The sequence below is a fragment of the Eleutherodactylus coqui genome, chromosome 6 (assembly GCF_035609145.1).
Source record: "Eleutherodactylus coqui strain aEleCoq1 chromosome 6, aEleCoq1.hap1, whole genome shotgun sequence".
Classification (NCBI taxonomy): domain Eukaryota; kingdom Metazoa; phylum Chordata; class Amphibia; order Anura; family Eleutherodactylidae; genus Eleutherodactylus; species Eleutherodactylus coqui.
Window position 1 is genome coordinate 169393489 of NC_089842.1, and position 26160 is coordinate 169419648.

General features: G+C 41.0%; 1 protein-coding gene across 1 annotated transcript in view; it reads right to left on the minus strand.

Moving 5' to 3' along the window:
- The window catches only part of SYNE2 (spectrin repeat containing nuclear envelope protein 2), a 351232-nt gene that overhangs the window by 253355 nt on the left and 71717 nt on the right, over nt 1–26160 (minus strand). Inside the window, exons 10-27 of the mRNA XM_066608185.1 lie at nt 25214–25315; nt 24997–25125; nt 22846–23010; nt 20221–20333; nt 18353–18515; nt 15965–16061; nt 13448–13632; nt 12584–12730; nt 11721–11855; nt 8491–8664; nt 7877–8035; nt 6369–6542; nt 5220–5357; nt 4875–5033; nt 3950–4167; nt 1536–1596; nt 1343–1431; nt 573–696 (exon numbers count right to left, since the gene is read on the minus strand). Coding sequence (XP_066464282.1) covers nt 573–696; nt 1343–1431; nt 1536–1596; nt 3950–4167; nt 4875–5033; nt 5220–5357; nt 6369–6542; nt 7877–8035; nt 8491–8664; nt 11721–11855; nt 12584–12730; nt 13448–13632; nt 15965–16061; nt 18353–18515; nt 20221–20333; nt 22846–23010; nt 24997–25125; nt 25214–25315 — 2532 coding nt within the window. The remainder of the gene's footprint in view (nt 1–572; nt 697–1342; nt 1432–1535; nt 1597–3949; nt 4168–4874; nt 5034–5219; nt 5358–6368; nt 6543–7876; nt 8036–8490; nt 8665–11720; nt 11856–12583; nt 12731–13447; nt 13633–15964; nt 16062–18352; nt 18516–20220; nt 20334–22845; nt 23011–24996; nt 25126–25213; nt 25316–26160) is intronic.

Below are 26160 nucleotides of genomic sequence, written 5' to 3' on the forward strand. Positions count from 1 at the left end.
AATAGGGGAAACGGTTTACTGCTCAGATGGTTTCTGAGGGCAACAGGAGTGATATCAATGAAATCCTCTCCCACAAGTAGAAGTCCTGCAGCAGTACTTGCAATGATGACAAGACAATATTGCAATATACAAAGTCAACAGTGTGAGCCCCAGCTTGAATTAGTGTCACAAAAATAGTCCACATAATATGTTTATTCATATTTTAAGTGCAACTAAACCTGTCCATAGGGACATTTCAAAGGTTTTGATCTCAGGGCATCTGGGTGCTGAAACCCTCCCACCGATCACTAGAACGAAGCAGCTGCAGCACTTTTCCGAGAGCTTTCACTGTTCGCTAGCTGAAGATGGGTCCATAGACTTTCTATTGAGTCAGTCTTCAGCTAGCGAGTAGTGACAGTGCTTGGACAAGCACTGCAGCCGCTTGATTTTAGCAATCAATGGAGGTCTTAGCACTTGGAACCCCAGCAATCAAAACTTTTGACATGCCCTAATGAGAAGACAAAAGATTTTCAATAGCGTAGTTACACTTTAAAACTGGGAAGTAATATTAAAAAGCGAATTTTACGTTTTACCTGCAAATCATGAAGTTTACATTGAAGCTCCTTTACATCCTGAGCTTCCTTTGGACTTTCGGCTACCAGTTTGTCTCTTGAGTTTTGTATTAACAATTCTAGATCACTTTTCTCTATTTCATATCTGATGGGAGGAGAGTAAGACAAATACTTATTAGTGCTCATACCTGACAAAACTGGAGGAGTGAACCTATACGCTGCTACACATGTCCACATCAGGGTAGTTATAGACTCATTATTTTATTGGTCTATTAGGTGGGGTCTTTCATTCTAAATATACCACCACTATGGAGTATACATGCACAACGCACTAAGATGCTGGTATAGTACAGTATTTAACTAGGATTTCAGTTGTTTATTATGCGATACCGATTACATTTACTTGTGATATGTTGCATACATTTATTATGCCAGCTATGAATCCTCTTTAGAATTACTATTAGCATCATGTTGACATTTATGTATTACTACGTCTTAGATGCTTTTGTTAAGGTGGTGTAGTATTGTCACTGGATGCCATTTGCATTGTGCATTTATCCAATATAGTAAATAATATTTTTCAAACACTTTCTTAGTGTGTTTATGTGCATTTAAGTTCAGATATTTGTAGGTCTAATATGGTTTATAGTCATTTAGCCTCTCATATTAGGGTAGAAAAGTAGAACATGATTGATAGGTAGACTACCAAATCTGGCCTTAGACATAAAGCATCACAATATTTAAAGTCCTGCCCTTGAAACATGACCATTATAACCATAATTGTGAGTTACCTCTGTAACAGCATCTCTAGGGCAGCACCACTTGGCTCATTATTGTTGGCCCTGTTTGTTTCTTGCAGGACATAATCTGTTTCACATACCTATATCATATACAAAGTACAATGAGGAAGAGCTCACATGGATACATAAAACAACATACTGGTGTCATGTAATATCAGAGCATTAGATCAGTGATCTTCATTACCTCTTGGGCTCCATTGGCTTTGATGACGTTTGAGCTCATTCCATTTTCAGCTGATTCAGCACTACAAATAATGAAAAGTAATATAATTTACTTACCACCTATAAGAACTGATCAGCTATGACATTGATATCACCAGCCTAATATCTTGTAGCTCTCCCTATATAAGACCCCTGAAGACATCAAGCATTACCTTTTTCAGCAATTTGACATACATTATCTCTTCTGTGGAATTGGACCAGACAGCTAGCCTTCAGTACCCAAACACATTAATGAGCCTGGGGCACACATAACCCTGACACCCATTCGCCAGTTGTTCTTCCTTGGACCATTTGTCGTATCTACTAACCACTTTATACAGAGAATACCCCACAAGACCTGTCGTTTTGGAGATGCTCTGACCCAGTTATCTACCCATCACAATTTGGCTGGTTGTCAAAGATACTCATATCCATATACTTCCATTTTTTCCTGCTTCTGACATGTCAACTTGAAGAACTGATTTCTCACTTGTTGCCTAATATAGCCTACTCCTTGACCTGTGCCATTGTCACAAGATAAACAATGTTTTAATGTTATGACTGATAAGTGTATAACAATATATCAGTCAATGGCACAACTTAAGCTCGACATAACAGAATGCAACGACTATGGACTTATGTAAATCAATTATGAAGAATAGTCATGCTTATGTACCACACTTCTATTTACAAGTCAACAATCTACCATGACCTCCCCCAACCACATTCCTCAGACTCCTACTAATCACACAATGAGTCATAAGGAACAAGTCTCTAGATATAGACTGTATTAATATCATAAGTGAAGCAAACTACATTTAGATCGTCTGGGTTGGAGAAACCTAGAATGAGAGGACTCGTGCAGGCACATCACCGAGGGATAGATGCAGGGACTTTCTATACAAGCCTACTGGATATTTGGTGAATCACCTTCTACATAGATTTAACTACCCATGTACACAAAGAAGAAACGTAGGATAGGTAGTTATCCATTGTAGTTTCATCTTCAGCTATTGCAATGTCCATCAGATAGTTCCCTAATATCTACTCTTGGAGAATCATGGACTGGATAGGTTTGATTCTGATTTTACCGATCTACAATAAAGCTTATCTTCTACAATCCTGGTCTTCCTGTGCAGCGTGCCTGTATATCCTTTTGGCTGTCCTTTCCATATATCACACAAAGTGTGTGGTGTGTATGGTGTGGTATGTGTATCCATCAGCCCTATTATTTTTGTTAGCTGAAAATTAGTAATATGGACCAGACCAAGTTTTCACTATAGCTTTCCATAGTGACAACTAAAACAACTATTCTGACCTGCTTATCATGTGTATTTAGAATCATAAAGCCTATACCAGAACTATACAAATATCAGTGGTGTAACTTGAAGCTCCTGGGCCCATTGCAAAATTCTTACCAGAGCTCCTCATCTACTAGGTGTCATAGTGATTTGTTTCTTAATTCTATCAATACTTGTATTCTGTAACAGTGTGTCATTCTGTTCAATAGTGTATATTGTATTTCAAGACTATTAGTGTAGAATTGAGTGACTTTGAGGAGCTCTTGCTTTTGGAATTCCCAAAAGTTGATAATGAGCACTTGCTCGGATGCTTTGTTGGACTCATGTGATGTATTTTTAATTAATACAGAATTAGCAAAAATTCCAGCCATGAATATAAATGCATCTTATAAACTGTAAGAATAGTATTTTCTTAGATTACATAATTAATTTTGTTAAGCAAGTGAAAAGACAAATGTACACATCAGATGTTTTGACAGATTTATGCAAATGACCACGCAGGTCTACAAAAGTTATTTTGGAAAATACAGGGGTCATGTTTAATTAACTAGTTATTGTTTATTTCTGACCTCTTGACCACAACTCTAATTACAAACTTGCAGATGTGAGTCACACGTTATAGAAAATACCAATGTTACGGCTGGACAGACATCTGTCTGGAATGCTTTAGTGAATCCTGCATTGAGAAATGGATTGGATCCAAGGATCCTGGAGGTCCCTTCCAACTCTACAATTCTATGATTTTATACAATTGCACGTCCCCATTGCATTCTGTGCAGAGGCTTAGTAGGTTGATTACAGAGAATGAAGACTATAAAAATCATGTATCTGTCACATCGCAACTGGAGTGCTTTTGATCACACCATGTCTCTGTGAGATTATCAATGCCTCCCAATACAGCTGTTGGCTGTATGCAGAATGGTTCGGGATGGATGACAGGCCTTAGTGGGTAGTAATTTATCCAGTTTGACACAATTTATAATAATGGCATCTCCTAATGCGATCCCCCCTCAGGTACTAGACCTGGTTGCAACTGCTACGTCTGCACCCCCTACAACTACACTCTTGATACAGATTTCTAAAATATGGTACTTACTTTCTTTTATCCATTTTATTTCTTCCCAGCATAGCCTGTAGATTAAGATAAATATCGGCAGCATTTTTATTGAGCTCCTCCTCCTTTTTTGTGCATTCTGTAATTAATACAGTGGACATTGTAGGAGCAGAGCTTGTTCTGAGTTTGTCATCCAGAGTCTGCATTGTCTGTAAACACTGCTTGAGTTCCCCATAACAGCCATGATCAGAAAAGACAACCTGGGAAGGTGGATTACAGGGTCAGTACTTGCAGATAGGATGCACTGTATATTTCAGCATTCCTTGTCTTCCATACATAAAATAACCCAAGCCAAACAAGTTAACAGAATTTTTTTTATTTACAGCCCGTCTTAGGGGATGAAGCTATTATCTAGTGGAAATTCAAAGTATTATGTGTTGCCCTGGTGAGATATGGACCCCTGGTCCCAGTAAACTGCTATATGTCCAAAATTAACAGCCGCATTTTGCAAATTTCTATGCCTCATTGAATGGGTGTAACTTTAAGGCGCTGGGCCCCACTGCATCTTCTGCACTCATTATAGTTATGCCCTGCCTCATTGCTCAACTATCTCTCTTAGATGAAGACACATGCTAAACAAGAATATAGGATTGTATTTGCTTTACATATTATATTAAAAAGTAATTCTGATTGAGAACATGAGTCTTTGGCTATTGAGAATCTGTGAGAGTAAATTAAAATTCTTATTCCCCTAATGTAATACTCAGACCAGAGTTCTCACAGTTCCACCAATCCAAACTTACAGAACCATTGCGAACCCGTTCCCTTGATGGCTACATGATGTTGATAAATCACACAGATTTTGGAAGGATCTAGCTTTGGCCAGATTTACCAATTGTGAGCAAGGGTAGGATGGGGGGTTCAGAGTAGTTATTTCCACTTTAGGGTTAAAGGACAATATTATTACCTCATGTTCTCCAATTAGCTTCTCCACATCCACAACGCCAATACTATTCTTGACCATTAAGATTTGTTTGTCCAGCTTGCAAATTAATTCATCAAATTTCTTCTTTTCTATATGGATTTTCAACTCACTGACATAAGCTTCCAATTGATCATGGACACTCTGGAAAGTACAAAATAGGAAATTTAGGCAAATAAAGAATTACAAAAACATCACTTAAGTGGGTCTTCATTTTCTTGTTGTCGTCTTGTAGAAGAAATGTGAAATAAAAGCTGTTACCAGCCAACCCAATACTGTTATCAACAGAGAAATGCACTATAGAAAAATGAAGAGTGTGTTTTTTATTACCTTCCATCTATTTCTAACATCAACGCTCACTTCTTCCAGCAGCGACTTCTCTTTTGTAGAGGATGCAATATTTTTCATGTGCCTGGTGGCTTCCAGAAAACGTTCCAAATTTTGACTCCCAAATTTGCTGAGACAAGTCTGGCAAGGGGTTAAAAATGTAATTTTTTTCAAGTAACATTTATGAGAGACACAGTAACAGGTTAAGCACAATACAATGGATATATAGTATGCAACACATGCATGCAAAGGAGCGTAAACAAAGAGGTAGTCCCATTTTAACATGTTTGAAATCACACAACAATGCACTCATCCTTAAGGTGTTTGTTTCCAAAATGGTCTGTTTTCCGCATATTGTTTCCGCTATCATCTTTTTGTTAACTGCATGTTGCCAGGACAACCGACCACCTACACCAGGGGTCCGCAACTCCAGTCCTCAGGGACCACCAACAGGTCATGTTTTCAGGATCTCTTATAGTAAGAACACCTGTGGCAATGTCTGAGGCACCAACAATAATTACATCACCTGTGCAATACTGAGGAAATCCTGAAAACATGACCTGTTGGTGGAGTTGGGGAACACTGACCTACCCTATGAGGTAGTATTTGCGCACATATTACTTCTTTATCTTAATCTGGTGGCTGGGATCTTAGAAGCACATATGCACTAGCTCCCAATTCAGCCACAGCTATCGTGGTGCTTTACTATTGCTTTCCATAGAAGGGCTTCTGGACTGTGCAAACAACGAGGACTTGCTCGCATTGCTCAGAAACCCTTCTATGTCAAGAATGTCTGCAGCTCACCATTTATGAGTAAAATGATATATGGAAGCTGCAGAAGCCAAATGGTGCAAAATGTTTAATTAAACCCCTTTTGAAAAGTGATTGTCAGCCCAAAACACACCCATTTACGTAAAACAAATGTCCTCCAAGTCATCTATATCCTTTATTGTGATTTAAGGAAAATGTTCAATTTTAATCAAGTTCTTTGTAATGAGAAAGGTTGGACATCTTGGGTAGACCTAGCACCAGGCAAGGAGTATGGGCTTTATGCCACTAATAATTTAACTGGATCACATAGCAAAATTAACGTTCAGACATAAATTGCATTAACATAAATACACTGGAGGTCACAAAGAGAACACCACAAACCTCATACTGTGAGATGAACTCTTCTGGAGGTACTTTCTGTCCCAGGAGGCTCAGTGCTTTTGTTATATAGGTTTCTAGGCTGCTTTTTGAACTCTCAAAGTTCCTCTTTATGTCTTCCCCTGACAAACTTTGTTCTGGGGGATGCAGGAGCAAACTCAGTCTAGAGATTAGGTCCTAAAACAGTGAGATTATTGATATGAAGATGAACAATTTGTTAAAATCAAGTTTAAGAAAACACATCACACTCACCAAAGCAGTTAGGCAATTGTTTGACAGTTAAATAGCCTAGACTTCTTTTTACCAACACTGATACATACCTCTTATCTTTCATATAATGAAGGGAGAGAATACTTGCTGCTCACACCGCAATTTTTTTTCTGCCTCTAACCCTTCTCGTTCCCCTTTGTGCTCTCACACACTCTAAGGCTGGGTTCACACAGGGCTGATTTGCCGCGGTTTTTCCGCTGCAGTTTTGCCGCAGAAAAATTGCTTCTGCGGCAAAACCGCTTCAAAGGTTGATTTGGGCTTGCGGCTTTTGCTGCAGATTTTCGTGCGGAAGAATCCACAAGCGGTTTTTTCCGCAGTGCTTTTTTACTTTTTGCCACGTATTTGGTGCGGTTTTGGCTGCGTCCATAGAGGTCTATGGACATAAAAGCGCTGCGGAAAAGACCGTAGAATGAACATACTGCATCTTTTAAAACCGCGCCGCATTTCCGCACTGCGACTGTGCGGACAAAATCTGTCCTGTGAGAACAGCTTTTTGGCAAATCTCATTTGTGCTGCATCGCACTGCAAACGCAGCGGTTTTGCCGCAGTGCGGATATGCAACGGCGATCCACTGCAAAACCGCGGCAAATCAGCCCAGTGTGAACCCAGCCTAATAGTGCCTTCTTCATATGGCACACAATGGTTGTGCCAACTCATAGTGACGGTGACCCATTAGTGCCCTCTCTCAAAGGTCGATCTAATGCCTCTACACAAAGAAATGCCCCTAGCGATTCCCCCTTAGTGCCCTCTCTTAGTAATGATGCCCCCTACACAGTAAAAATGCTTTCATAAGTACTCCCACACTGAAAAAGTGCCCATAGTGCCTCACACAGTATGATACTACCCACAACATTAAAATTCAGCAGATACTAGAATCATCTTCATCACTGTAGGTGATCGAATGAATGACCCACCATGAAAAAGGTGGCTGGGCTGAGTATACCAGAGTAAGGGCTACTCTTCGTTAGCAGCGCTTTGCTAATAAAGAGGTCCTTAGTGGGCAACTATCCTCTATGATAGCCACTGAACCTAATAGAGCTTATAGAAGAGGTTGAGTCATTGAGATAACCTCTTATGCATTCATTAGAAAAATAGGTCTGCTCCCATCCCCAACCAACACCTTCCCCTCTCATCCATGGGCTGTGTCAGAAATTGCAGCTCAGCCCCATTGAACGATTTATTTTCTACATTTCCTCAATCTAACTTTCAATGCACTAATCAGTGCAGAATGATATAACTACCTGAACTTTCTCACGTGCTCGGACAGTTTTGTGCCTCCATTTGTCCAAGTCGAAGTGCTGTAAATCCTTGTGACTGTAGAGGAGTTGTGTCAGTGACTGAATGTTCACCTCTGTCTTCTCTAGCTCCTCCTGGCAAGAAATCCCATTGTCATAGAAATCCTGAGGAGACAATATAAGCATTGTGTAAGAACATACCAACATATTTTCTGTATGATTAATCATCTGTTAATTATAGCTAACACCACAAGTAGTGTATGTGAAGTAAAAGCTGCGCACCTTACAGAGACCCTTCTCTTCATCATCTACTCTCACGTGTCAAGCTATAGTAAGTGTTTAACATGAGGGTAGCACCCCACTTTTTCTTTACACTGGTTGCACTGCAGCAGTGATACATACTGGAAGATGCTAATGTTTGCAGGGCCTGAGTAGTACCTAGCTCTGTTGATTAAGAGCACTTGGGCCATGGGTTTAACTCTAGTTATAGCAATATCCGCATGCAGTGTGTATAGTCTCCATATATTAATGCGTTACTAAAATTCTGGAGCCTAGTCTCTGTCTAACTTGATCTTTTTACAATTGGCATTGCATCAATTACTAGCAATATACTCCCATACCTGTATGTCTACACTTAAAGGCTCCTGTTTTTTCTCCTTTTGATCAAGGTCATTAAGCTGCTGCTCAGCCTTTCCAGACCAATTGTCCACAGTCTCAATGACTTTCTCCACTGCTTCAAGGTGGCGGAGAATTTCTGGATACATTTCCTTTGTTCTAGTATCGCCCATACTCTCCTATAAAATGACAAGATTATAACATAAGCATTATCAACATGTTTTTTTTTCCTGTAAGTGTGTGTGTGTGTGTATATATATTATATATATATATATATATATACATATATATATATATATATATATATATATATATATATATATATATATATATATATATATATATATATATATATATATATATACACATACACACTAAGTTTGGGGTCACATTGAAGTGTCCTTATTTTTGAAGGAAAAGCACTGTACTTTTCAATGAAGATAACTTTAAACTAGTCCTAACTTTAAACAAATGCACTCTATACATTGCTAATGTGGTAAATGACTATTCTAGCTGCAAATGCCTGTTTTTTTGTGCAATATCTACAAAGGTGTATAGAGGCCCATTTTCAGCAACTATCACTCCAGTGTTCTAATGGTACAATGTGTTTGCTCATTGGCTCAGAAGGCTAATTGATGATTAGAAAACCCTTGTGCAATCATGTTCACACATCTGAAAACAGTCTAGCTCGTTACAGAATCTACAAAACTGACCTTCCTGTGAGCAGATTGAGTTTCTGGAGCATCACATTTGTGGGGTCAATTAAACGCTCAAAATGGCCAGAAAAAGAGAACTTTCATCTGAAACTCGACAGTCTCTTCTTGTTCTTAGAAATGAAGGCTATTACATGCGAGAAATTGCTAAGAAATTGAAGATTTCCTACAACGGTGTGTACTACTCCCTTCAGAGGACAGCACAAACAGGCTCTAACCAGAGTAGAAAAAGAAGTGGGAGGCCGCGTTGCACAACTAAGCAAGAAGATAAGCACATTAGAGTCTCTAGTTTGAGAAACAGACGCCTCACAGGTACCCAACTGGCATCTTCATCAAATAGTACCCGCAAAACACCAGTGTCAACATCTACAGTGAAGAGGCGGCTCTGCGGTATTTTGGGCTTCAGGGCAGAGTGGCAAAGAAAAAGCCATATCTGAGACTGGCCAATAAAAGAAAAAGATTAGGATGGGCAAAAGAACACAGATATTGGACAAAGGAAGACTGGAAAAAAGTGTTGTGGACGGATGAATCCAAGTTTGAGGTGTTTGGATCACAAAGAAGAACGTTTGTGAGACGCAGAACAAATGAAAAGATGCTGGAAGAATGCCTGACGCCATCTGTAAAGCATGGTGGAGGTAATGTGATGGTCTGGGGTTGCTTTGGTGCTGGTAAGGTGGGAGATTTGTACAGGGTAAAAGGGATTCTGAATAAGGAAGGCTATCACTCCATTTTGCAACGCCATGCCATACCCAGTGGACAGCGCTTGATTGGAACCAATTTCATCCTACAACAGGACAATGACCCTAAACACACCTCCAAATTGTGCAAGAACTATTTACAGCAGAAGCAGGCAGCTGGTATTCTATCGGTAATGGAGTGGCCAGCGCAGTCACCAGATCTGAACCCCATTGAGCTGTTGTGGGAGCAGCTTGACCGTATGGTACGCCAGAAGTGCCCATCCAACCAATCCAACTTGTGGGAGATGCTTCTAGAAGCGTGGGGTGCAATTTCACAAGCTTACCTCAACAAATTAACAGCTAGAATGTCAAAGGTGTGCAATGCTGTAATTGCTGCAAAAGGAGGATTCTTTGACGAAAGCAAAGTTTGATGTAAAAACAATGTTATTTCAAATACAAATCATTATTTCTAACCTTGTCAATGTCTTGACTCTATTTTCTATTCATTTCACAACGCATGGTGGTGAATAAGTGTGACTTTTCATGGAAAACACAAAATTGTTTGGGTGACCCCAAACTTTTGAACGGTAGTGTATATATATATATATTATATATATATAGAACCATTCATTGACGACTCTGGGTCACCCTATGTATCAACTCTTGCCATTTTTGTCTATCAAGTAGGGCTCCTTTTAATTGGTAAAAGGGCATGCTAGTATTTGCCATCTTTGTGTCTAACTAGATAGACATGCGCAGTGTGACTTTTTTTCTCAAACTTTCCACTATGCGCCGAGCAGTGCTGTGTATTAAACCCTATCCATTCACAGGCATTGCAAAGGAGCAGCGTTTCAATACACAGACCTTCAAGGGCCGAGTATGAAACACTGAGAAATAGAGCATGCTGGTATTTTATTTCTCCTGCGTTTTATACGCATGACCACTTGCAGTTCCAACGCAGATGTGAATGGAAGAATAAAAGTCCATAGACTTCCATTGTCTCCATTCACCGCATGTTACACAAGAAAATACCCATGCGTAATATGCGTTGACAATACGCCCATGTGAATCAGCCCCAAGCATCACTTGTACACCTGGACTTCTCCCAACGAACTTTACCGAAACCAAATTGACTACATCCTTTGCAATCAAAGATGGGCCAGTTCTGTACAAGTAGCTAAAACATTTCCAGGGGTGGACTGAAGTTCAGATCACCAACTGATAGTTGCCAAATTTAGACTGAAACTTCACAATTATATTATCTACCTGTCCTTTGTTGGATTGTAATTTAAATACTGACCACGCCATGCTAAGGCATTTATATATGTAGGCCAATAGAAGGAGACTCGACACCTAATTGTTTATACTTTCAAGGACACTGTAGCCTGCACTCAGCAGCCGGGGGTAGGGGCTTCAGAGAGAAGGATGCTGCACCACACACTCACTGGGTCTCTGCTGTCTGCCTGTAGAGCATGTGCACGCTCTCACCTCTTCCCTTAAAGGGCCAATGTCCCTAACATGTCTTGCTGTATTAGATATCCTCCTAATATGCCTTTTGCCTGGACCTGCTAATTGATTCTGTGTCACCAGCCCTGACCATTGCAAGGCATTCGGTTACACACCATCAGGTATCACACCAGTGCAGGGTCAACAGCGACACCACCGAGACTTGTCAGTGAAAATAATTGCTTGGAGATCCCGTAGCAAAAACAAAATCGCACTTGGAGGGGTCAAGAGTGAAAACCAGGGTACCCCAAGTGCTGCCTCAAGTCAGGTGTGTGGCAAAATATATTGACATCCACTTCCCTGACAGAGTTCTAGAAAGAAGAATAGTTGTTGACTAACCTGCAAACTCTGGATATACAGATTAAATGAGTGAGCAGAAATATCCAATTGTGTCTTGGAAACTCCATCGACAGGGTCAACACAAAAAGACTCTTCAGCAGTGCTGCCATTACTGACTTCCCTCTGTTCTTTATACTGCTTCAACCAAAAAAAATGTGTTATAAAGTTATGGAAAGGGCGATATTTACAAAAAAAAACTTAAGAACAAAGTATGGTACACGTTACCCCTAGGAAATTTAAAAGTGTTAACAATAAAGTTAAAAAAAAAAAAAAAGACAGTAAATGCAAGATGGAATATAATTTTATAAGGCGGAATGCACACGGCCTAGTCGGATTCCGACAGTGAAATCTCGCGGCGGAATCAGACCCTGTGCCCCGGCATTGACCCCCACATACCTGTCATCTTGTCCTCTTTCTGCTCTGCGGATGTGCCAGCTGGCGCTCCACGCACGTGCGCAGTGCAGAGAGTCACGCCGGCGATGCCGCGAATCCGCTGCACCAAACTGCGGGACGGATGGCTTCCATTGACTGCAATGGAAGCCGTCCGTGTGGGGCTCGCACTAGAATAGGACATACAGCAATTTTTCCCAGCAAGTGGAAAATTGCAGTTGATTTCCATTTGTGGGCATGGAAAAGCGTTTTCCATAGCATGTCCTATGGGCAGTATTTGCTGCTGGATCCGGAGGCGAACGCCCACTCCGGATCCCGCAGTGCAAATACGCCCCATGGAAATTTGGCCTAAATCAGACTACCCCTTTAACCTGCATTCATCATATTAATACTTAAATCGGAATCTAGAATAACAACATTAGCACCATCCTGCTTTCACATTTTCACACTTATACAGTTTTTCATAAACATACATATTGGGTCCATCGATTGTTCAATGTCTTCAGTCTAAACGATATCTTGGAAGCAGCTTTCTCATGTGTCCTCTCAATCAAGAAGTTGGCGTCCCTGTTTAAAGACTTGCGCACAGATTTCCATTTGGCCAGAATTTCCATAGGAACCTGGATTTGCATGGCAAAAACATTATGTTCTGTGTAAACAGTGATGTAACACGCTAATTAAATAGTTTTCTGGCTACCTATCTTACATATCATAGTATGTGACTGGAGGAAAGAATGCTGGAAGCACATCAATTAAATAATAAACTCTTATGGTTCTTGGATCTGAGTGATGAACCAAACAAAATAAAAAAAAAATTGCCTGGTCATTAAGCACAAAATTTGCCAGTTACTAAGGGGTTAACCTGGCACACAGTTCCAGAACGCTGTAAAACAGTTTCAAATACAGTAGCAATATAATCTGTAGCACAATACTGACTTTGGAATCTTGGCAACACGGTCTCAGCTTGCCATCTCTTACAGAACAAAGACTCAGTCTAGTGATATAGTCACAGGCTCTTTGTCTCAGTCTCTCAGCAGGCCTGGCATGACTCATAGACTGGTAGAGTTGGAAGGGACCTCCAGGGTCATCGGGTCCAACCCCCTGCTCAAAGCAGGACCACTAAATCATCCCAATAGACTCATAGAATGCTAGAGTTGGAAGGGACCTCCAGGGTCCAATGGGCAGACTCAGTGGACACTCAACATGGTTCTTAATGGAACACATGCAGTTTTTATGGTGAAACTAACATTTCCTCCTCTATACTATGCTGCTTTCAGATAGGACATCTGACAGAAGCCCATCAACATGATATATTCAGATTACTGAATTATACTTACTTTGGATGGTGAGATCCTCTGCTGTTCATCCAGCCAAGCTGTGATCAGGTTCAAATTATTCTCAAAGTGAGTCCAGCTGGTTAGAACTTGTTCCAGGGTCAACTCTGCATCATGGACTGAAGACACAAATGTCTTGTACTTGGATTCTATGGCTTCATATTGCTTTGAAATTTCAGGATCATCCGCTAGATTATAAATTAAAAGGATCAGGACGCATGTTACTGTGATTACCCCTCCCTCCGGATTCTCCATACCCAGTAGATATAAACTTTTTAAGCTTCATATAGTGCCCAGTTTATTTATTCAGATAACTTGGGATATGATCTGCATTGCACTTTTCGAGGTTTTGGTTATTTCTCAGGGTACATTTTACTTTTGCGCAGCAGCAGACTGAGAATAGTCTGAGCTCCTGAGTCATTTCAGTTCTTTTTCTCTGCACACTGTTCAAAAACTTTGGAAGATTCATTCATATCTTAGTTGGTCTGTTTTCAGTGAGACCAGGTTAATGTACTCAAATTAACTTTTAGTGCACTATGCTCATAGTTAAATCACAGATTACTGTGAAGCTCAATATTTCCCATCAGGAAAAAAAAAAAGAGGAGGGAAAAATGATGGTAGCAATAATTGGCAACTTTTATGTCCCAACCTAAATTATTCATATCTGGCAACCTACAGCTGCCACTAGGGGGAGCTTACTGTATAGCTCTCACTGAATGTAATAAGCTGTGTAGCTATATTTATTGAATTCCTCTTGTACTGGCTGCAACAAGAGTTTTCTCATTTGGGGCAAAAAGTAAGGAACTCAAAGACCCACAGGAAAAAAATGGAGCTCCGACTCTACCCTATATGTTGCAATTTGTAGGTGAAGAACTGCAAGTCACCGTTAGTTGTTTGGGCCCTCTAACTGTGAGTGATAGCCTGAATGGTCAGTGTGTCCCTATCGCTGTAGTGGCCCAGAGTTAGGCCTCATGTCCACGGGGAAAATCAGGCCCGCTACGGATTCTCCATGGAGAATCCGCAGTGGGTCCCTCCTGCCCCGCGGACATGAGGGCTGAAAAGAAGAATTAACTCACCTCTCGCACGCTCCGGATCTTCCCTTCGTCGCGGCTTCATTTCTCCGTCGCGGCCGGATCTTCTTTCTTCGGCCCGGCGGATGTGCACGGCACGTCGGTTGCGTACCGCGCGCATGCGCCGGCCCGAAGAAAAAAGATCCGGCCGCAACGGAGAGGAGATGAAGCCGCGAAGAAGGGAAGATCCGGAGCAGGTGAGTATATTCTGATTTTGGTCTCAATAGAAGCCTGCGGGAGCCGTCCCCGCGGGAGACCCGCACGAAAATGGAGCATGGTCCATTTTTTTTCATGCTCCATTTTTAAAAAAATCACTTTTATTGACCATCCGCGGGTATTTATCTACCTGCGGGTGGTCAATGCATCCCTATGGGGTGCGGATCCGCTGCGGATCCTAAATCATATTTTGCCCGTGGACATGAGGCCTTAGGGTCCCTCCATCACTTGTAAGCCTGTTCGCCTTTATGTGAGTGATGTCAACTTTGTGTAAGCCTGTTTGTCTTCCTATCATGCTGGTGTGATGTGATTGGTAGTTTGAGGATTGCGGAGGAGTTTTGAGAGGTGAGGAGAGAGAGAAAAGAGTGGTCGGCGAAGAAGGTGCGCATGGGAGAGACGGGCTGAAGCTCCTGCTGAGGCTGAGCCCCGTTCATGTCTCTTCTGCCAGGAGGCTTATTCCCTTCGGGGAGTGGAGCGCAAGACATGCTTCCTAGGAGATGGTGTGGGGGTGTAAGTGCCACACACTTCCCCGCTGAAGAGCATCTAAAAAGAAAGTGCCAAAAACCTGCTTCAGCTAGCATCAGATGTAAGAGCGTTTGAAAGGCTGTGTAACACAAGAGTAGCTGTGCCAAGAGAGTGTCCATCTGATAACAATGACTGAGGATACGGGTGCCTTAGGGAACTTTCTGTTTTTCAAGTGTGGCAGGAAACGTAAAGCTCATATCTGTTCAGAAGCATCTATTTCCATGTTGAAAAGTACAACTATTTGTCTGTATTGGAAAATCAAAGTTAAACCGTGAGTAAAAGGAAACCACGAGTCCCCAGTTTTAAAAGCCATTTTGTTTGTGGATTAATTTATTAATCGCATGCAACTTGTCATTTGTCTATGGACACTGGCGTCACGAAGACAATCTAGAACTAATCTGTGGTAATCAAGCCTGCTAAATCTTATCTTCCCTGCTAGTGGCTGGGCTATACTTCAGCCTTTTGGGAAAAGACACGGTAGAGCCACCATAAACCCCTATCATCTTGTACCCTGCTGTCTCCCCAGCTGGAGGCCTGGTTCTCGGTCGCTGCACCTCTGTGTTTAAGTGGGATTTTATAGAACTTGTACTGTGGATGGTCTGCGAAACAGCAACAGAAAATCACCAACAGTTACACCTTATGCAGCCTTAAGCCACATGAAATAGTAGGACTAAATATCTTAGTCTAAAAGGAGATATAATTTACTTACAGTAGTCCTCTGTAGTCAGCAACAGGTTATGAAGCTCCTTGAATTTCTGAAATGCCGTTTCCAGAAGGACCATGGATTGTTTACTCTCAACAAATTCCTAGAGTAGGAAAGAAACTTGAAAAGTCATGGACAACATACAGCCGACCAGTATGGAAAGAAAAACTCTGCTTATACTGAGAAAAATGTCTTCATCCACTACTACACACACAAGGCAGGATTTACATCCATATGACTTCTCAGTTGGCTCCTGCTGGGCAGAACTAATGAAAAAGTACAACTCCCAAAAATAATGCTGCAGACACAGCTATTCTCTGGTCCAAAAAAAGGAAACCTAATGGAATGGAAAGCAAATGGAAGCCTTTCTGTTTGCTTTCCATTTTGTTTGTTTTTTTTAAAAACCGATTTGAAATCAATGGGAGGGGAAAAAAACACAGTTTTTTTTTTCAATTTGATTTCAGTTTCACTCCTCCAAAAACAGAGCAGAGAGATGAAAACCCCGAACTGAGCCCTAATGCAGGGGTGAAAGCAGCCTTTAAAGGGACTGGCTGTAGCTAGATATTATCACAGTGTAATATAGGGACGTTCGCAGCACTTTTAAACTCTAATCAGTGAGATTTTATAAAAACAATATGAAATAAAGATTCTGCTTTAAGAGCTTCAGATTACGATAGTTTTGGACAAAGTTCATCCTTGGTAATAAATAGACCTGTATTCACACCATTCCTAATCTTTTGGTAAAAGTAATATAAACATGTTGCTATTTTTGGTGAAAAAACATGAACTTCCACATTTTTGGCACTTGACAGTATGCAAAAGATCACTGCAACCTGTTGTACTACTTTAAGATCAGCGGTTCTCTGTCCAGATAATATTTAGGTGTGGACCGCTGATAAATTACTATAGTCAATATTTGAACGTCACTTGAAGAATTAGAATCTAATACAGTGTATGCAATAGGCTTAGGTACAAAAAAGGAACTTCACTAAACTCAAGTCAGAATGATCCTATTAGTTATTAAAAGGGTATACCTGTCATACATATTTACGCAATATGCCAAAAGTTCCTGATAGCTATATCTCCCATTTCTGGGACCTAAGACCTCATTTACATTGAAAGATGATCGCTCAAAAATCACTCAAACGACAATTTGAGTGACAGTTTTGAGCGATCATCTTTGCATAGTCTATAGTAGTTAATTAGCTACAAAAGGGCTATGCAGACAGAGCCGGACACAACCACTATCCATCAGTGAACAATACAGCTGTTTTGCATAAGCAAACAGGAGGATTGTTCTCTGTGCTTACAGCTCGCGTCCTGCTGTAAACTATCAGCGGGACACAAGCTGAAAGAATCATATCAGTGCTGCCAACTGTAATAACAGCCTGCACCGCTGATAAGAGTTCATCGCTCAATTCTAGAAAACTAGAATTGAGCGAGGAACGAATCGTGCACGAAAACTGCACGATATCCATGCATTTAGACACAACGGTTATTGCTCAAAAGATGGCTTTGAGCAAATTTTGAGCGAGAATCGTTGGGTCTAAATGGGTCTTAAGTGATAAACAAGGGTCCTGTGACCCTTACTTGCTGATTCACAGCAGTTGATATGCGAGGGTCCCATACAGGAGTTCTTCCAGTTGGTGAAAGTCCTAAGGGTGGAACATGTATCTATCAGGCATTTATGGCACATCCTTTCATAAATTTAAATGATGGGAACAGAGGCGTAACTTAAAGCTGCTGGGCCCCCGTGCAAAATCTGGAACTGGGCCCCCAACTATAAAGGTTCATTGATGGTATTGGTTTGCAATATGGGGAAGAGAAACTTTATAGGCCCTCTAGGGCTCCCGGGCCCAGGTGCAACCGTACCCTCTGCACCCCCTTTACTTAGACCCCTGCATGGGAATACTCTTAAATGGGACATATATATTGGATAGCTGTTAGCTTGCGGAGTCATTTCCCCTGAACTCTCCATTAAACGCACACACTTGAATCAGTTATTTCTATGGGCAAGTGGAATAAGCCTATAGCAAAAGGTCATCACCCACAGGAAAAAAAAACAATCAGGAATGTTGAAATTAAATACGTCACTCCATCCTTTTCCCGGACATCTACTGGCATGGAACCGCTAGGAGGTCTCATACACATTAGATCATTGGTCTATCCCACTGAAATCAGTGGCTTCAGCCAAATACTGGTGTACGGCCAGACTAATATATGCAGTTTTCATCTCATCAGCAATGCTCCACAATAGCAATAACGTAACTGTACCAAAAGGCATTCTGTTCTGTGTATTCATTTGAATGAATATGTGACCACTGACCACCAAGTAAATGATCAATCCAGAGATGTTGATCATTATAATGAATACAAACTCTTCTGACAACTAACCTTGTAATTTGCAAGTTGCGCCTCCACAGATTCTTGAGATTTGTACTTTACTCTCCAAGACTTTAGCTTAGGTTTCCCTTCCTCCAGTAGAGCAAGCACATAGTATCCAGCACTACGGTAATCCACAAGAACAGTGAAGTGTGCGGCCAAAATCTTCTCCAACCTTGAATATAATATAATGAAAAGATCAACCAACCTATATCAACCAGAGAAAGTTCATGACAAAACGAGGAACTGTATATAGTTAGTAGGGTGACATGCTTTGACTAAAAAGGTTCTCAGGAATTTCTTAAGAGGGCTTCATAATATGATGTCCCCACTGTAAATCCATACATATTCATAAGAGCAGCCTGGAATACCTGTTTCCATCCAACAAAAAGATAATTAACTACATGATAAAAGAGAGACAAAGAGGATTGATGGTTTAGTGTCACTTTAAAACCTCATTTAGACGCAACGATTATCGCTCAAAATTCGCTCAAACTATGTCTTTTGAGCGATAATCGTTGCACACAAATGCTACTATTGTTTACTTTCCGTTCGAACGATGATCTTTAGTTGAGCTTAAAATTCATCATTCGGCCAGAGAGCTTAGAGTAGGGACCACACACTTTGTTTCTCCAGGGGAGCGCTGATAATATTGTATTCAACTGCAGTCCCGCGGCAGAACAAAGGAGCTGTGTGCAGATAACAGACCACCTACTGTTCTCTGCATACAGCTCAGGGAGGCTCATTTACATGCAAACGAGGGTAATAAGCTGCTTATGGCCATTAATGACTATTAGCAGCTTATGCAAAATGATCGCTCAAACTGTCAATCATCCTATCTTTTGAACAAATTTTGAGAGATCATCTTTGCGTGTAAATGGGGCTTAAGAAATGGTTAGATAAAGCCTTAATAACTTGACAGAAGAAAATTTGGACTTCCTATTACAATGCAGTTGTTTTGCCATTTTTTATAACAATTATGTATGAAAAAACCCTATTTTTAAGAAACAAAACCAGTGAGATTTCTCGTAGCTAAATCATGGATGGTCGCACTGTATGTTCTTATAGCGACACTGATTTCCTACAGAACTTAAAACTTTGCCCTACACAATAATAAAACATAAAATACTCTGTGTTAAGTACCTGTCATGACCAGACAAGATAAACAAGTATAATTACAGGGTAAAGGCCCATACACAACAATTATTGATCAAAAATCGCTCAAAACCCATGTTTTGAGCGATAATCGTTGTGTCTAACTGCACTGAAATCGTGCAGTTTTCGTTAAACCATCGCTCATCGTTGTCTTTCTGCATGCTGAAAGACAACGATGAGTCTTATCAGGGATTCCCATACTATTGTTTCAGCTGTATCCTACTCCCTGATGACAGGCGGGGTATGAAGAACGCAGCTGTCCAACTGCATTCTCCATACCCCGCACGGAGCGCTCAGCTGTATAACAGCCGGGCGCTCTGTGCAGAACACAGCTGGATTCAGAAGACCAGCGGGGTGGGGCGGGGCGGGGCTCCCCGCTTGTCTTCTGCATCCTCCGGTCAGAGCGCTGGGCTGTATAACAGCAGGGCGTTCCGAACGGGGAACAGCTGGATGCAGAAGGCAAGCAGGGACACTCCGCTTGTCTTTTGCATCCTCCACTGGGAGCGCTCGGCTGTATGACAGCCAGGCGCTCCCAGCAGGGAAGAGTTGGATGCAGAGAACAGGCAGACTCCCCGCTTGTTCTCTGCATCCTCCGGAGCGCAAGGTGATCGCTCAACGTTTGAGCGATCATCTTGCGATATAAATGACACAACGATTATCACTCAAAAGACATCTTTTGAGCAATAATCATTGTGTCTAAATGGGCCTTAAAGCATTGACCGTACCTGGTTTTCATCTCTTCTGTCTTATCAGTTGGCACAATTACAAGACCATTGTCGTCTACATTCCTGAATGATCTGAGACACTCCATGTGATGTTTAGCATCAACCATCAAAGTCTGAGGAAAAGGAGCAAAAAGGTACATTTAATTAAACTTCTTGGCCTAAAACATAAATGTATATACAGTTTGCATCTGCTCAAATGATATAAAACTAGTATATGCAGACAGGTATAGAGCGGGTGTTATAGCTGGGAAACATAGGTTGCTCCAATTAAGACCCACTCAAGTAGCCCTTACAGTAGGATGAAAAGCTCTGAAGCACAAGTCCCGTCCGAATTAGGGACTACCATCTTATTATAGGGTAATTGGGTCAATTCCTCATTTGACCTATCACTGTATTTCTGGGGGTAACAGCACTAAATTGCAATGAAGGTCAGTCCATCGTGATCACAGTGCTTAAAAAAGCCCTTAATAAATCCAAATTTTTATAATGCAATATCCCTATAGCAAAACAAAGCTGAAAAACACAAGACAGCATACCTTGTCAAGGGGACACAGAAGCAGGGTTACTACAGACATTGGGCCTAAACCTTCAACAACAGTAATTATATTCATTCTGTAATAAGGTCAACCGTTTTCTCATCTTTAGGACATGTTCATAGATCTCCTTTTCGATTTCTACCATAATTTACTGCAGCAGCTGGATATTACATTGCAGTGTATTTATGGTTTTCAGGTTGTGGTAGTGGTGAGGCTTTATGTCATACCATTACTGGTACTTGTGACTATGTCTATATGGTTGACAAAATGATATGAAAGATCCTTTTTATTTAAGGAATTTTCTTTCAAGGATTTGTGGTTAAATGCCTAGATTGTGGCTACAGTCTCTTTTAAAGGGGTCCTACACTTGGTATGACGTGCTACTGTAATGCTTGTTATAGCATTTCTGTCTCGATGTACTGACCAGTGAACCTTTAGGGGACATTGGTGCAGATTTAAGAGAGATACTACTGGTCATCATGCATTACTGCATTTTGTGTATTTCCCTATGGAGCATTGCATATTACTTCTCATTGGCTGCAGAAATCAGGTGGGATGTCTAGAGGACTGGGGTGATAGAGGTGCACGGGCTTGGTGTTCTCTGACAAGAATCATAAGAGCTAGACCCCAAGTGAAAGAGCGATAAGCTGGAGTTATCCCAGTGGGATACAGTCTTGATAGACTGAACTAAAGGGAGAGAGAGACGCAAGAGCATTGAGGAGTTGGCTGAGGGAGCCATGTAATACATGTCCTAGAAATTCAGTGCCTGCTAGAACGAGATAGTGACAGGAGAAAGGAGGTAGCCTGTAACAAAGAAGTGTGGCCCCATGACCCATCAGAACGGACATTGCTGAGAGATCAAAGCTGCAGGGACTGCAGCTGGAGAGACTGCTACAAAGAAAGATAAATAGGTCAGTACTACCCAATGGAAATATAGCTCAATAGAAATGTATAGGTGCACGTTAAACCATGGCTGCAACATACAGTAGAAGCAGAAACCAAAAATGGCAACAGCACGCAAAGTAAATTTACTATCAGAGGTATACATACCTATAATAAATACTCTAGCCACATGAAATAATGAAGGTTCTTCTCAGGAGCATTCTTAGAGGTAGGAACCCAACTTTCCCAGGTAGAGATTTACCACTTGGTATTAGCGTTAGGGCCCATCTGAGAGCTTGGTCACCTGAAGGTTGGTAGATGGGCCAATGTAATGCGATCGAATTATATACCAAGAACCTTGCATCATTTAATGTGGTTAGAGTAGTGATTATAGGTAGGTATACCTCTGACAGTAAATTTATTTTGCATGCTGTTGCTATTTTTGGTTTCTGCTTAGACTACTACAACAGTCCATATCATCTTGCAGCTCTGTGCGTATGGGTAACTCCCAAAGACATCCAAAAATGCTTCACCTACACTACGGTACCAAACACGCTGGAGACTTGCAAGTGAGGTGGAGCCTCAGAAAAAAAACACGATGTCGGTACATAGATAATGACTTCAGTGCAGGCCTGCAAGTTTAAAAAAATGCAATCTTGAGCCAACACCAGAGAAATACACATTCATTGGCCAATTTGAGACAAGATATTGGACAACATTTGCGTTACTTTTGGACTGTGTGCAGGAAACCACCACTGCTGGGTTGAAACGTTTGGTGGGACGACTACGTGTTTTATAATTGAGGTGTATTGCTGATTTTTGAGATTTATAAAAGCTTGTTATAATGTAATATTTTGTGTTGTTAGAGTTGTGCATATCATTAGAGAGTTAGGTTATCCAACGTTTCTGTAATAACAGGATATCACTTATCTATTACTGGAAGCTTCTACGCCAACTTATTTTCCAAGATTTTATAATATATCATTTTTATTATTTGGGTTTTTTTTATGCCGTGTCCACATCGTACTCTGCAATACTAACTACAGTGCCATAAATGCAGTATTGTTCATAGTTTTTAGTTAATGGAAGAGAGAGGCTCCATAACAAGGATCAAAATGCTATCCCAAACCTTCATTATGGTGTGGGGTTTTGCCACAAAGAACAAAAAGCCCTGTTTTTGTCATGTACTGACTGCTGAATTCCATACCTTGAAGGCTTCAGACAAAGCCTGGAGTAAAGACATTGTATTATAATGAGAGCCCGATTCAGGCATAGCCTGAGACATCAGATTTTCGACCTCGGTCAGCCATGTCTCAATATTATCCAAAGGTGTTGGCAAACTCCTATCCAACTGCTTCTTCCATTCTGCAATCTGAATACATAGAGTAGATTGTTTCAATATACAACACAGAGTGAAGTAACATGGGTACGGGTACATGCCCTATTATGTAAAGTAACACCACCTAAATTCCACCTTCCCGTAGAGGACACCCCCTTCCTCACCAATGTCAACGACCCATTCATTTTATTTACTTTACTGCTACTGTTGTCAGGAAATAAAGAAAGAATTGAAAAAATCTCTTTGAGTTGTAATATCTTCTAAATCCAGACATGGCTGCACTATATAGCAACTATTCCTCATTTTGGCCCTTAGCAATTTGCTCTGTAAAGTCACATCAATAATACAAAACATGCATTTCCTCTTATTTGTTGAAATGCTTACACGCCCAACAGTCATCCTGTGTAATGCCACTTTTATTCATTTACTCTCGGCTTTCCTCTTAATCATCCAGTCCTGGACAATCAAAGATGACTGCCCAACTATTCCGACGACCTGATGCACACTGAACATTAGTATGCTTCAGTAGTCTAAGACACTATACACTGCTCTGACTGCACATGTGGTCAGCACTGACCAATCAAAGCAGCATGTAGTGTCTTAGACTAATGATGCATAATAATGCACCATGTGCATCAAATAGTCGGAGAACTTGTGCGGATATCTTTGTTGATCCAGGACTGGAACGTCACTTTAAAGGGGTTTTCCACTGAAATACTACCGATGATCTATTCTCAGGATAGGTCATGAATAGTTGATTAGCCAGGGTCCGTCACTCAAGAAGCCGACCGATCAGCTGAGCAGATGCATGCCGTCAGTGCCACAATAACACAGAGGTGCCTGCAGTTACAAGCGCCGGCCACTATAAGGAGGTCAGCGAGGAGGCTTCTGCTCCAACCTCTGTATATTTGGAGTGGAAGTCTCAGTACCGACCTCCCATGTAGTAGCCGGCACTTGTACTGCAGGCATGGCTTCCACCTCTGTGTTATTGCGGCGCTGACAGCATGCGCCCACTCAGCTGATCGGTCAGGGTCCTGAGCGACGGACCCTAGCCGATCAACTATTGATGTCCTATCCTGAGGATAGGTCAGCAGTAGTATTCTCCCTGGAAAACCCCTTTAAGGGTTGCACTTCACAGTATCAACAAGTTGCAGCAATATAATATTTCAGAGGAAACGTGGTAAAGAATCCTGCAACTATTCGAAAAATATCTGATCTTTTCAAACGGTTTGCAACTTTTTTCCCTACAGTAAAACAGTGCTGCAAGTAATGCCTCAATGTTACCAATAGTTTTGGGCAATTTCTTTAAAAAAGTGTTCTGTCTCAAAACAATTTATTACCTGCCCCAGTGGTTGGACATCCAGCAATCTAACATTTATCATTGATCCAGTGGATAAGTGAATCATGTTTTTGGCCAGAATGCCCCTTTAACACTGTAATCACACAGGCAGTTTTTGTGGCAGTGTTTAATGCAGTATTTTGAGCCAAAGTCAAGATTAGATCCATACGAAAAAGTCATAAAAAAGGAAAGACTGATACTTGTCATCTCTTTGGTACCCACTGCTGTATTTAGATTAAAAAGGTTGCTACAAAAATTATGTGTGTGATTTGAGCCCAAGGCTTGGCTGAGTTGCACAGTATTACCGCAACATGCATGCAGACTCAAGGTTTGCCTAAGAGGAAAAAAAGTTGCAGACGCCTTATGTTGATTTTAAGAATTCTGATCAGGTCAAAATTCTTGCGATTTTTTGCAAACATTTTTCTGTTATAAGAAAACATCAATGTTATGGCTGAGTCGAGCGATCCCATGATTTTACAGCAACTTACAGATGACCAAATGTCATTGTAGAGCCTTCGAGATACAGTATTGGTGGTTATAGGGTATGTCAGACTATGAGGGACACTACCAGAAAGCACAAACAAGGGCAATAACTAAAGAAATTCTGAAATAATGTAGCAGTCATTTTCATAAAGGGAAAACTACAGTGCAACCTAAGTGAGAATATGAGCAAGTCTCACCTGGAATGTGATATTTTCAAGCGATTGCTTAATAAGCAGTTGTTCCTCAGCCGGAAGAGACTCCACCGCCAACCCAGACATGAAGATTTTTTTCTGCTCATTAAATTTTCTCATGAATAACAAGATTTCCTAATAAATAATCACAGAAGATGAAATAATTTCCTGTGAACATGAAATTACTAGTTTTCAGATTAAGACATGAGGGTTTTTTTTTCACCTGGTACTTTTTCGTATAAGTCTCATCTTTCATTTCAGCAAATAACTCTTTTAACATCAGCTCCTGCTGATTCAGCCACTCCATGGCTTTAGATACTCGAGCCTATAAGGTAGAATATATTGTGAACTTATGGAATAAGCCAAGAGCAGCATGCAAAACACTAAAGTAAATATAGGAAGGTCTACATAAAATGCATGGTATAAGGGAGAAGAGTCAAAGGAGTTGCTCTTCTGGTTTCATATGCTAGTCGTAGACTTAAGTCCACTGGGGTAAAATACATTAAATATATTAAGAGGCGCACTTCTCTTAATAATTTTGGCACATCTTGAGTTGTTTTTAGCCAGTGAATGAAATCTATGGCTGTTGTGAGAAGGTATGCATTTGCACTGAATTTTGTACCATTTCTGGTTTCACACTGTACCTATGTATTCCTCCAATTTCATAGGGAGAGATGCAGAAATCGTAAGGAAGCATGATGGTGGTGGTGAAGGTGGATTAAGAGACAAAATACCACCATTCTACTTGGCAGCTGAAATGGTAGTAAGTCACTTCCACTTGGCACACAGTTTCAGTAAGTAGTAACAGTTTCAAATACTTTGGTAATGCTGACTTTGCTACTCAGCAACGCAGATTCTGGAATCTTGGCTACATTGTCTTGGTTTGCAGGCCTTGCGGAATCAAGTACCATCTCTAACTACACAGCAGATTGTTTGTAATCAATCTCTTTGCTTATTTGCACGCCCTTTGGTTTCTAAGAGTCTTTATGGCTACTAAGAAGGCCTGGCATAGCCCCTTGGACAAAGCCAATAGTTTTCAATGCTACACACTCACAGTCTTAAGGGTGGGTTTCCACTCTCTCAGCAACAGAGTCGGTCAATGACCAAAGCTGCCAAAGCCACAATGATCTGACTGACCGGGCACTTTCTGCTCCGACCAAGAGAATCCAC